Here is a 12,903-nt window from a genome sequence, read left to right on the forward strand (position 1 = left end):
TAGTTCATAAGTCCGTTACACTACTCCCCTTTTGTGGAACACTCTGGCAGACCCGGATTGATCCTTTTCGGGTCAACTTGGGGATGTCCGGTCTGCTGTTAGGGTAAAAGTTCCGTTTGCCTGGACAGTCCATCGGCATTCCTATTGGCTTACCAGGTCGGTAGCTGAGGGTGAAGGTGAATATTGGAATTCAGTTCTGGAACAGTCACTTGCTTTGCTCTCTCAATGGCTCCCAAAACCTGTTGCTGATGCTCTTGGGACAGATAAGGCACCACCTGGATGCAAATCCCATTTAATTTTTTTAAATTTACGCCTGTTTGTGCATTTCAATGTTCAAGCCACGGGACATCTCATAATACATGACATAGTGTCGTTGCATCTCTGATTTCTCACTGGCCAACTTGTCACATTCCCATTTTAGACTGTGATTTTGTGCTGGATCTACAGTACATGTCGGGGAAGTTAGTCTTACCCGGTTCTCAGCAGCAAGCGAGTTGACTCCAGCAACGCGGGTGGTTACGGGACAAGCAGCAGCAGGTGTAGGTAAATAAGCCGAAGTCAGAGGGCCAATGTCGTTGCCCAGCACAACCTCGGCAGGTAGGTTGTCCATGATACCAACCGTGGTCTTTCCTGACCCGGCTCCCCAGTCTAAGTGCACCCGGGCAGTGGGTACGCGAAATACAGCACCCCCTGCGACCTGGACGGCAACTGTGCGAGTGGAGACGTTCTCTGGCTTTACCAGATGTTTTTGAATCAAAGTGATAGTAGTCCCGGTATCTCTTAAGCCTTGTGCTACTTGTCCACTCACCCGTACCTCCTGATGGTGATGCTGACGGTTATCTGGGGAGGCAGCTTGTATTGGGTCTGCCTCATACAAAATTCCCAGACATTCCTCCGGGCCCCCCTCGGTCTCCAGGCAGTGGGCCGCAGAGGGACGTGATGGAGTGACCTCTGTGTTGGGTGTTGTGCGTCTCCAGTTGTTATTTGTAGCTCTCAAAGGGCAATAACGAGCAATATGTCCCGTGTTGCTGCAGTGATGGCACGTCACCCTAGACGAATCCTGGGGATAGTTGTTAGGCCCCTGAGGACTTGGTGGTCCTGGTGGGACTGGAGCCTGAAACTCTGGGCGTGGGGTGACGGTTGGAGTACGCGGTTCTACCTTCCGAGCCAGCCGTGTAGTACCCTGGCTTACTTTCCTTGTCTCCGCGTACTCATCTGCTAGCCGAGCCGCCTCGTTTAAGTTAGCGGGACGGCGATGTATGTCTGCGGCCAGGTCTTGGAAGAAATGTTCCATTAGGAACAGCTGCAATACTTCCTCCCCGGTGTTGGCCTTGCACCCTTGGACCCAAAGGGATGCCACCCTTTGTAACCGGTTGGCCCATTCCATGTGGGAGTCCACAGCCTTCTTCTTGGACTCCCGGAAGCGATGGCGGTAGGCTTCTGGAGTTACGGCGTATCGAGTTAGCAGCGCCTTTTTAACTTGCTGATATTGTAAAATATCTTCTGGAGCAAGAGCCCGAAAGGCTTCATTGGCTTTGCCCGACAATTTCCCAGACAAAATAGTGACCCATTGGTCTGGTGGTACCTGGTGTAGTGAGCACTGCCTCTCAAAATCAGCCAAATATCCATTGATTTCCTCCTCACTTTCTACAAAAGCTTTAAATGCAGTGAACGGTATTTTCTTTCCTGTAGCCACAGGTGGGGGGGGTAGGAACTGCATGTGTAATGGGCTGTCTCGCTCTTACCACTTCCAGTTCCTGTCCCCTCTTCGTTTGTATCTCCTCCCTTGCTTCCCGGAACAGCTGGTTTATTAGTTCCACGGACGTTTCTGGATACAAGGATAATCTCCGCTGTACAATCCCAGTAATTACATCTTCCTCGCTGACCGGTGCAAGGGGCTCCGTTCCTTCCATGGATCCATCCATTTCGTCCAGCTCCAGCAGGTCAGCTATCAGCTCCCTCCGTGGTCTGTTGCTGGCACTCCTACCACGACTCTCCAATAAATCTTTTAGTGTGGATCTTTTCAGCCTGGCGTACTGCGACTCCATCAGAACTTGCTCTTTGGATAAAAGGACCATCCCGCTGCTGCCAACCAATGTAACGGCTACCCACTGGTAGTGAGGGGGTATCAGCCGTTGGAGACGTCCTTTTCCCTGGCAAGTTGTGATATGCAGGTACAGCCGGTATCATCCCATCGAACGCCCTTCCAAGAACGAGACGAGGCTACGTTTGAAGGGTCAAGTAGACTGTTTAATGGCACATTTCACCTAGCTTATATGTGGTTACAAACTGTACAGGAACAATGACAATCTCCGCCCCCCCTCACACAGGGGGGGCTTCAATACAGATACTTTGAAATAATGACATTCCCTTGAGCCAATCAGTCTCCAAACGGTTTGGCTCCAAGCTTACATTTAACATGATTTGATCAGACACCTTCCTTTATCAATAGAATTCAATTAACCTTTAAAACAATTATACACTCACACATAATCCCATCAGCATACACCTGACAGGAGGCTGTTAACTACACAAAGGAGAGTCAATTAGCTATGCAAAGGAAATATTAGCATTTAGCAGTGAAAGAGTCCCTTCTATAATTAACCCTTTTTAGCTCAGAATACAATGTGGTAAATCCAATTGTAACAAGTCATGCAGTTCTTTGTAGGCCTCACTGCATGAGGATTATCGATGTCCAGGCAGAATAGTTCATAAGTCCGTTACAGAGATGTATACCAAAAAGCAGTCATTGCAAAGAACATTTTTACTGTACCTTGTGAGGTCATGTACATCATACTCAATGACACTTTTTGATGCCATGGTACTTTGGCATATCATGGGGTGAAGAGAAGTCCTACACAACATAGGCCACTGGAAGGGCTGAATGGTATTAAAAGTCTTGAGTGGAAAATTTAAAAAAACATATAAAATCATCTGTATGGACATCATGCATCTATGTAGGTTTGACACGTTTTTGTTGGGGTATACCAACTCTTCAGGAGAAAATGCAATGTTGATCTATAAAGAGACATAACCAGATAGTATAATATTGTAGCTAAATAATAAGGGTAAGTGATGGGTATAAGGGACAGAATGGGCATCCCTATAAATACTCACATCAACCGCATAGATTCAGAGCTGTGGAGCTGCTTGAGATATCTGGCATGGGGGCTGAGGTAGAGACACGTAGACAGGCCGGGAGCACTGTGGTGTTCCCAAAGACAATGTGCATTTTTGTGTTTTGTTGTAAGGTTATATACTTACCTTGTTCCTCACTCCAGTGGCAGTCGGTGCTATCTTCCACTGTCTGCCACTCCAGAATGTGGGAGGACCCTCAGTGTCCTCCTGTACAATGGAGGAGAGTTGCTACAAGAGGAAGGTTTCTGGGGACCAGTCACATGAAGAGGAGGAAGTCCAAGGATACAATGAATTAAGTCAGTACATCTAACACCTTATTCATCATTCCCTAAGCAAAACAAGCAGTTAACTCTTGCAATGGAGACGGGGACCCACTGCAAGCGTAAATGTTTTTCTTTCTCTGAGCTAATCTTTAAAGTAATATTTCTTTACCCTTAATGCCAGCTACTAATAGCGGCCGGGGTGCAGTGTTGCCAACCACCAGTATTTTGGCATTTTTTCCTGCCAGTAAATGCCAGTAAGACGAAAAGGTTGCCAGTAAAAAATATGTCTGTGACACTCAGCTTTGGAACTGTTCATTGGCAGCTCGGGTCCGGAGTCGGCTGAGACCATCCAAGTCCCTGCTACAGTGTGTTTGGGCAGTGCCAGTGGGGGGACGGGTCTGGTGGAGGCGGTGTCTGAGCGTGTCGTGTGATGTCAGGGTGCAAGGGAGCCAAGTGGAGCGGCCAGAGCCTTGTGTGTGGGTCTGCAGAACGGGAGTAAGGCAAGCCCGTAGTGGTACTGTCAGTGCTGTTTGGACTGGAAGGGACTGAAGGGACCACCTGGCATGGAGAGACATTGTCACTGTGACCCAGGAGGGGACGTGTCATGTCGATAAGGAGTCATCATCATCTGTGCTGCTGCACACTGCTGTCATTATCACTGTGAGAGTCAATTTCATGAGTACATCGCCCATTCTAATTTCAATTTCAATTGTCATACAATGGCTTGCAAACTCCTTGCTGTTTTGTATCTAGCCAATGAGAAAGTCGGAAAACTGAAGCAGCCAGTCACAGAGCAGTGATAAGGGTTGCAGCGGGAGTAATTGTTCTGCTCACACTACATATGTTCATATTCCTGATTTAAGTTTTATTTTTGCAGCGGTGATTGGCGCAGGAGGTGTTTTCTTGGGCTATGACATCAACGAATTTCTGTTTCTATCACATGATAGTAAAATAAGGTAAGACTACAGCTTGAATTTTAAAGTAAAGATTAATAATTTTCTTATTGGTATAACAATTAGGAGATCATAATGAAAATGTAAGAAATTTGGTTTACACATAGAGTTGGTCAAAACATTTATATAGTGTGTTAACACTCATAGTGTTAACATTCATATTCAAAGATGAATTCCAGGTATGGTATATGCTGAAAAATACAGGCAAATACTTATCCATCATGCCAGAGGCATAACTAGAACCTTCAGGGCCCCCGGTGCAAGAAACCATGATGAGCCCCCCTGCCCCTTGTCCATCCGAGCACTGGGCTTCCATTTTTGGGAGGGTGTGCATGGACATCGTCCCAAAACCGCGCTTCCCGCATGACCCCTTGGACATGCATCCAGCGCAATCACAGCAGCACTTTACCATGTGATCAGCTGATCACATGTAAACAGACTTGCCCGTTATCCGCAGCCCTTTCCTCCCGCGCTGTGTCTGTGTTAGGAAAGGACTGCCGTTAACTGTCAAGAATGCCAGTAAATTGTTTACACTGATAACCAGTGCCCCAATCATCAGTGCCATCTATCAGTGCTCATCAATGCCACCTGTTTGTGCCTATCAATGCTGCCTATCAGTGCTCATCAATGCCACCTACCAGTGCTCATTAATGCCGCCTATAAGTGCTCATCAATGCCGCCTATCAGTGCCCATCAAATCCAACTACAAGTGTTACCTATCAGTTCTCATTAATGCCGCCTATTAGTGCCCATCAATTCTGCCTATCAGCACCACCTAACAATCAAGGGATAGCCCTAACTTCCCTTCCGATTGATTTAGACTTGGTTTATGTTCAGATTTGATCAAACCAAGTCGATTGGTATTTTGATAGGTGAGGGGCTAGTGATCGAAAGTCCTCCTGAAAATACGGCACCTCATCCCTGGTTTAGTTAAATAGAGGGATTGGGAGGGTAGGGGATTATCACGGTGCCAGAATAGAAACCAGACATATTTTTGTATCAAAAAATAGAAAATTTTTTGTTATTACATTTTACACATAGATAAAATCTAATAAAAACAATAAAGTAAAGTAGATTGTGGGAGCTGTACATAGAGATAAGGTTGTTGATCAAGTCTACCCTACTAGTTTCGCCAGACACTGGCTTCGTCAGGGGATTTAGGACTAGATCATCTCAGTGGAAGGCTCTAAAATAGAACAGAATAGTTTTAACAATTCCATCAATCATAAATTACAGGAAAGTCTACAAGTCATTATTATTGTACAATCAATTCAAAACAAAATAGTTTGGCTGGGATAAGTGGCGAGGCATCAAGAACCATAGTCCCAAAGAAAAGGTGCCCAAAGTGACCCATGAATCCCTATTAACCCACATACTGATCCACCCTAACAAGGGGGGAGCAGAATTAGCCTTAGGGTAGATGGATGGAAAACCTACCCATAGCTCCGCATGCGGCCCGGTAGGGTAACCCCTCAGAGTGGATGGTAAATCCTGACCCCTTTGTGGCAGCTGAGACAAATATTAAACAGGAGGATTAGAATTCTCTATATTATGAAAATAATAATAATGTAGACTTTACTGTATTATTGATGGAATTGTTAAAACTATTCTGTTCTATTTTAGAGCCTTCCACTGAGATGATCTAGTCCTAAATCCCCTGACGAAGCCAGTGTCTGGCGAAACTAGTAGGGTAGACTTGATCAACAACCTTATCTCTATGTACAGCTCCCACAATCTACTTGACTTTATTGTTTTGTAAATCAGATTTTATCTATGTGTAAAATTTTATATATTTGTTTTCTATTTTTGATACAAAAATATGTCTGGTTTCTATTCTGGCACCGCGATAATCCCCTACCCTCCCAATCCCTCTGGTATTTTGATAGATTACATTATGAGATTGAATGGTGGAAATAGAGATGCGATGCATAACTTTCAATCGTATCTTCCAACTTACAATTGTATCTTCCGAGCAGCACTAAGAGCCCATCAGTTCTTTGGTGCTCCTCCTGTGCTAACAAGTAGCATGCTCATAGCAGGAAAGCACAGAGTTACAGTTTGATGCTTCACCCGTCACTGTCCAGATGGGAGAAGAACAAGATCTACAATTGTTACGTACCTGCAAAAGGGAAAATTAGGTCTTCTACTGTGTCAGACAGGGCTATACAGTGGAACCTTGGATTACGAGCATAATCCATTCCAGGAGAATACTTGTAATCCAAAGCACTCGCATATCAAAGCGAGTTTCCCCATAGAAGTCAATGGAAACTAAGATTATTTGTTCTGCATTGACTTCTATGGCATGCAATACTGCATGTGGCCAGAGGTGGGGGGGGGGTCACCGGAGAGCCTCGGAAATACTCTGGGACAGCTTGGCTGATCTCGGGAAACCCTCGAAAAAGGTTTAGAAACACTCTAGAACTAAGTATGTCTGAGTGATTCCGAGTATTTCTGAACGGCTTGGAACGGTTCCGAACCATTCCGAGTGTCACGGGTGCACCTCTGGCCAAATGTGGTACTGCACACCCCATTAGCTTGAATTCTGCTTGTTTTGCCAGACAACACTCACAAACTGATTCAGGATTTAAAAAAAAAAAGTTGCTTGTTATTCAAAGCGCTTGTTATTCAAAACCAAGGTTCCACTGCACTAGGTAGATCTTAGGACTGTCAAATCTTTAGGTAAAAATTTCCCTTATGCCGCGTACACACGATCGGATTTTCCGTCGGAAAAAACGTGGATGGTTTTTCCGACAGAATTCCGCTTAAGCTTGGCTTGCATACACACGGTCACACAAAAGTTCTCTGAACTTTCAACCGTCAAGAACGCGGTGACGTACAACACTACGACGAGCCGAGAAAATTAAGTTCAATGCTTCTGAGCATGCGTCAATTTTTTTTCGAGCATGTGTAGGAATTTTGCGATTCGGAATTGCTATAGACGATTGGATTTTCCAATAGGAATTTTTTCCGTCGGAAAATTTGAGAACAAGCTCTCAATCTTTTGTTTTGGGGGGAAATTACGACAGCAAAAGTCCGATGGAGCCTACACACGGTCGGAATTTCCGTTCATAAGCTCACATTGGACTTTTGCTGTCGTAATTTCCGATTATGTGTACGGGGCATTAGTGTATCTCAGCTTTGTATTTAGCTGATTTCCTGGGTTTCATTTTTAATACAATAAGTCTGTTTAGTTTTTTTCTTTATGATGAGATTGAAGTTTAAAGAAACCTTCTTCAGTGGCGTCACTAGGGTTGGTGTCACCCGGTGCGGTAAAACATGGTGTCACCCCCCCCTCTGTCTAGGCTGCCCAGCACCAAGCAGGCAGCGCACGGGCATGGGGCGCACCCCAAACCAGCCCCTGTAAATTATAGTATAGGGCAGTATAGTGGCAGGTTAGGGTAGTATAGAGTGGTATAGTGGCAGGTTGGTGTAGTGGGGTGGTATAGGACAGGTTAAGGTGGTATAGGGCATGTTGGGGTGATATAGGGTAGTTTGGGGCGGTATAGGGCAAGTTAGGGTTGCATAGGGCAGGTTGGAGTGGTATAGGACACGTTAGGGTGGTACAGGGCAGGTTGGGGTGGTATAGTGCAAGTTAGGGTGGCATGGGGCAAGTTGGGATGGCATGGGAAAGGTTGGGGTGGTACAGGGCAAGTTAGGGTGGCATTGGGCAGGTTGGGGTGGTATAGGGCAAGTTATGGTGGCATAGGGCAGATTGGGGTGGTACAGGGCAAGTTAGGGTGGCACAGGGCAAGCTAAGGTGGTACAGGGCAGGCTGTGGTGGCACAGGGCAGGCTGGGTGGTACAGGGCAGGCTGGGGTGGTACAGGGCTGTTTGGGGGGGGGGGACAGGGCAGACTGGGGTGGTATAGGGCAGTTTGGGGTGGTACAGGGCAGGCTGGGGTGGTACAGGGCAGGCTGGGGTGGCACAGAGCAGGCTGGGGTGGTACAGGGCAGGCTGGGATTGCACAGGGCAGGCTGGGCATGTCAGGTAAAAAAAAAAAAAAACGGGATGGTGTTACCCCTCTAGCGGGTGTCACCCGGTGCGGACCGCACCCCCCGTACCCCCCTATCAACGCCTCTGACCTTCTTTAGTCACTTTTTTCTTTCAGGTCAAAGGAGCAGCCAGAAAAGTCTTTATCCTCACTGTCAGCGTTCACCACAGTTTGGGAGAAGTTCGCCAGCCAAACTCCAGCAGAACGTGATGCCTTCTTGCCTGGTACATTTCCAAATGGCTTCTTGTGGGGCTCATCCACTTCCGCCTTTAAAGTAGAAGGTGGCTGGACCGAGGGAGAAAGAGGGCAGTCTATATGGGACACGTTTGGACAACATGGCCACGCTCTAGACAATGCTACTGCAAATGTGGCCTCTGACAGCTACAACAAGATTGACTATGATGTTTATCTGCTGAGAGGTCTACAGGCCAACACCTACCACTTCTCCATCTCCTGGTCCCGGATCTTCCCAACAGGGCTTAAGTCCAAAGTCAGCTCAGCGGGGGTGAAATACTACAACACACTCATTGACAGATTAATATATGAAAATATCAAACCAATGGTGACATTGTACCACTGGGATCTGCCTCAAGCCTTGCAGGAGTCGGGAGGCTGGCAGAACGAAGCCATCATTGAATCTTTCGCTGAATATGCTGATTTCTGCTTCAACAGCTTTGGGGACCGAGTGAAACATTGGATCACTTTCCATGAACCTTGGGTGGTCAGTTATGCTGGTTATGGAACTGGAGAACATGCTCCTAGGATTCAGGATCCGGGAAATGCTTCATTCAAGGTACACAGTTGAGAGTTAAAAAGTTGAGAGCTTTCAGTTTATGACTATATATACACTATGGCCCGGATTCACATACATCGGCGCATATTCATGCCGCCGTAGCGTATCTACGCCGACGCAGCGCAGAGAGGCAAGCACTGGATTCACAAAGCCAGTGCTGCCAAATCTGTGCTGGATTTCCTAGGCGTAAGCCGGCGTATGTGGAAGTGGATGTGAATGATGCACTATTCAAGCCCCTTTCTATCCCCTTTCACATGAGTACATTGATTTCTTTCTCAACAAAACAATGCTGCTGCCTTGACTTCCAAGAGCCTGCCCACATACTGTGTGCAGTGAAAGGGCTTATGGGAGATGTAGATCTGGGGGCATGCCTAGCGCCAATAGGAAGTGCCCTAGGTTATTCTGCTCATCCCTCCTCCCAGCAGCTGCCTCTACAATAATCTTACTAGCCTAGTAATAATGTGACAGGGTGTAATAAAAACATATTCCTGCTATAAGAACAAAAGGAAAACATTAATGTTGGGACATGCTCTGGAGGAGAAGAGGAAGGTTAATAGGTCACGCCTTTAGGCTCCATTAACACAGGCAGACTCCGTTCCTACGGAGTCCGCCTGCTACCGCCAGCTCAGCGGGAGATCAGTCGGCAGATCTCCGCTGAGCCGACGGATGACAAGCTCCTCTCTGCTCACTGAGTGGGGAGGGGCTTGTCGGGCACCGCTGTGTCCTATGGAGTGATCTGATGAAAACAGACAATGTGAGACGAGACCCTTTTCTCGCCCGGTTCTGCTCTCCCGACACTCCTCTGCTACTATTGAGTACGCTTGCAGATTTGCAATGTCTGATGGTCCAGTCATCCAAGGTTCCGAGATCCGAACTACAGCTATGTGCCGTTCAGATCCATTAAGAACAAACACCAGGCAGGCTGTATGTATGTTCAAACAGGACTCTTATTTTCAAGTACACAGCACACTTTTATACAGAATTTGGAACATCCCACCCCCAACAACCGCTTTCCTATTGGTCAATTGTAAAGTATATGCAGTCCTCACTCAGGTCCTCCTTAACCATGCAAATGAGGACTTGGAATAGTCAACAGGGATTGGTCCAATAGCTTGGATAGAAAGACTGTTATGTGTATTGAGACAGAAGCCCCAGGGGGTAATCAATGTACACAATAGCCCGGTCTATTTAACAGGACTTAATTACTACCTCTGAGGTCACATTCCTTTAGATAATAACATGCTAATTCAATACTCCTGACAGGAGACTTCTGACCTTTAGAACAATACAAAGTCTTTTAGCGTAAACACATACATCTTCAAACACACATAATGGATTCAATTAACCTTCAATCCACAGTTTTAGCCAGACGGACTGTCTCTGACAGAAGATATTTACACCTGATAATCAAAAGGCTTTAAAACAGGGTTATCACATAATGGACAATGAAATGTGTCAGTATATCCTGTAATACATGAATTAGGATTTCAAGTAGAAACACTCCAGTACTCCAAGGTCCATGACAGACAGCATGTCCGTTTTCATCAGATCTTACCCGATCTGATCCGCATGGACGGATGGGGACGTGGCCCCTATACGTCTGTTTTTAGCGGATCGGGTCGGATGTCAGCGGACATGTCTCCACTGATATCCGACGCTCCATAGCGATGCATTGAGCGGCCGTTCAGGTCCGTGACAGGCGGACCCGAACGGCCCGTCGTGTGAATGAGGCCTTAGGCTCAGTTCCCATGCAACTTTGTACACATAACGTCGCATGACAAGTCACAGTTCATTGATTTCAAAATTGATAAATTTCTCGTGTATGTGTTTATGGTGGAAATGGTCTTATGTGAATGCCCTTTGGTTTAAAAATGCAATGCTGTACTAGCATGTTAGTCATGTTTACAAATAATTACTATGTTGTTAAAGTGTTAGGCCCCTTTCACATGTACAGATCCCGTGAGGATCCGTACATGTCTCATCCGCTTGCTCAGCAGGGATCGCTGCGTTGACAGGACGGTCGCCGCACACTATGCAGGGACCACCCTGTCAGATCTCTGCTCTCCCCAATGGTGGGATCGGATGAACACGGACCGTCTTGTCCGTGTTCACCAGATCCGCTCTACAGACGGATGGAAAAATAGGATTTTCCTCCGTCTGCAGAATCGGAGGATTGCGGATGAGATCGGGGTGTCAGCGAACGTTCTTCCGTTGACACCCGCTATTCCATAGGGATACATGTATGTCCCTTTTTTATCAGTAAACGGATGGATGAAAAAGAGGACATACGGTCCGCTGGTGTGAAAGGGCCCTTAACCACTTAAGACCCGGACCTTTAGGCAGGTAAAGGGCCCGGGCAGTTTTTGCGATTCGGCACTGTGTATACTTAACTGACAATTGCGCGGTTGTGCGACGTGGCTCCCAAACAAAATTGGCGTCCTTTTTCTCCCACAAATAGAGCTTTCTTTTGGTGGTATTTGATCACCTCTGCGGTTTTTATTTTTTGCGCTATTAACAAAAATAGAGCGACAATTTTGAAAAAAAAAATCAATATTTTTTACTTTTTGCTATAATAAATATCCCCCAAAAACATATAAAGAAATTTGTTTTTCCCTCAGTTTAGGCCGATACGTATTCTTCTACCTATTTTTGGTAAAAAAATTAATAAAAATCGACCCACGGCTATTTTTTTTCATGCAATTATTCCCCTTTATTTTCATCTGGTGATCCTGTCCGTGACACACTTCCTTCCTAGGGTGACAACGCCAAATGTAATGCAGTTGAGGAGCACAGTTGTTAGGCTAAAATGGGAAAGATGTTAGTGCTACATAACACCTCCCCCTCTCCTCTTCTTCAACAAAACATAGGAGGGAGGTGTGCTGTAGTCCTCAGAGACAGCTGAAGTAAAGTAACTGGTAAGAGTGCAGCACAGGCAGAGAGCACAGGAAGTTATCAGCTCACAAGATTTCTGGCAGAATCAACAAATCGTTTTTACAATTATTGAGCTTAAAAAAAGGCTTTCAATTGTATTTTTAACAGATCAAAAGAAAGATAATAAGTTAAATGATAAGATAAATCGATTATTCAAAGTAGGGGGAAGGTTTGGGAAGGGATTATAGAGGTGCTTTACAGATAATAATAGAAACCGCACAAGTATATATACAAATATAACATAATTTTATTAAAAACATGACTAGAACCAGTAACAAAACATGGCAAGTCATTAAATTTTGTTGAACATCTCCATCTCCATTATGGTGGTTAAAAATAGAGGGTTCCAGTTGAACAGAGATTGAATGTGGTATGTTATCCCGACATGTTTCGCCTTATGGCTTCATCAGGGGATATATGTATCAACCAAGGGTTAACAGAAACATTGTACAAAAACAAAAATACTACATAAGAATATAAATCACAAATAAACATATCACATTACACAGAGAAAAACAGAGATCGTTTGCCAAAGTTCATCAAAAGCAGGAGCTTACCACCTCAGAGCCCCCAAAAAAGGGGTTATTGATTGATTGATTGATTTAATGGATTTATAATGGGCAGTGTCTAAGCGCAGGGTTACCCACAAAATAAGGACCACTACAGGTAGGAGGCACTGCGTGGCCACAGTGAGCACAGAATGACCAGGCTAACAAGGAAAGAGTAAGATAAATCCTAAATATATTTGATTTTATATCAGAATAAAAAAATCGCACCAAAATGCAAATAGCACAAAGGTGCTGTGTTGCCGCCCATTTTGTCCTCCTAACCAAT

General features: G+C 45.5%; 1 protein-coding gene across 1 annotated transcript in view; it reads left to right on the forward strand.

Annotated features, from left to right (window-relative positions):
- The window catches only part of LOC120944145 (lactase-phlorizin hydrolase-like), a 69,158-nt gene that overhangs the window by 15,493 nt on the left and 40,762 nt on the right, over positions 1-12,903 (forward strand). Inside the window, exons 5-6 of the mRNA XM_040358058.1 lie at positions 4,279-4,357; positions 8,463-9,138. Coding sequence (XP_040213992.1) covers positions 4,279-4,357; positions 8,463-9,138 — 755 coding nt within the window. The remainder of the gene's footprint in view (positions 1-4,278; positions 4,358-8,462; positions 9,139-12,903) is intronic.

This window comes from Rana temporaria, chromosome 6, assembly GCF_905171775.1.
Source record: "Rana temporaria chromosome 6, aRanTem1.1, whole genome shotgun sequence".
Lineage (NCBI taxonomy): Eukaryota > Metazoa > Chordata > Amphibia > Anura > Ranidae > Rana > Rana temporaria.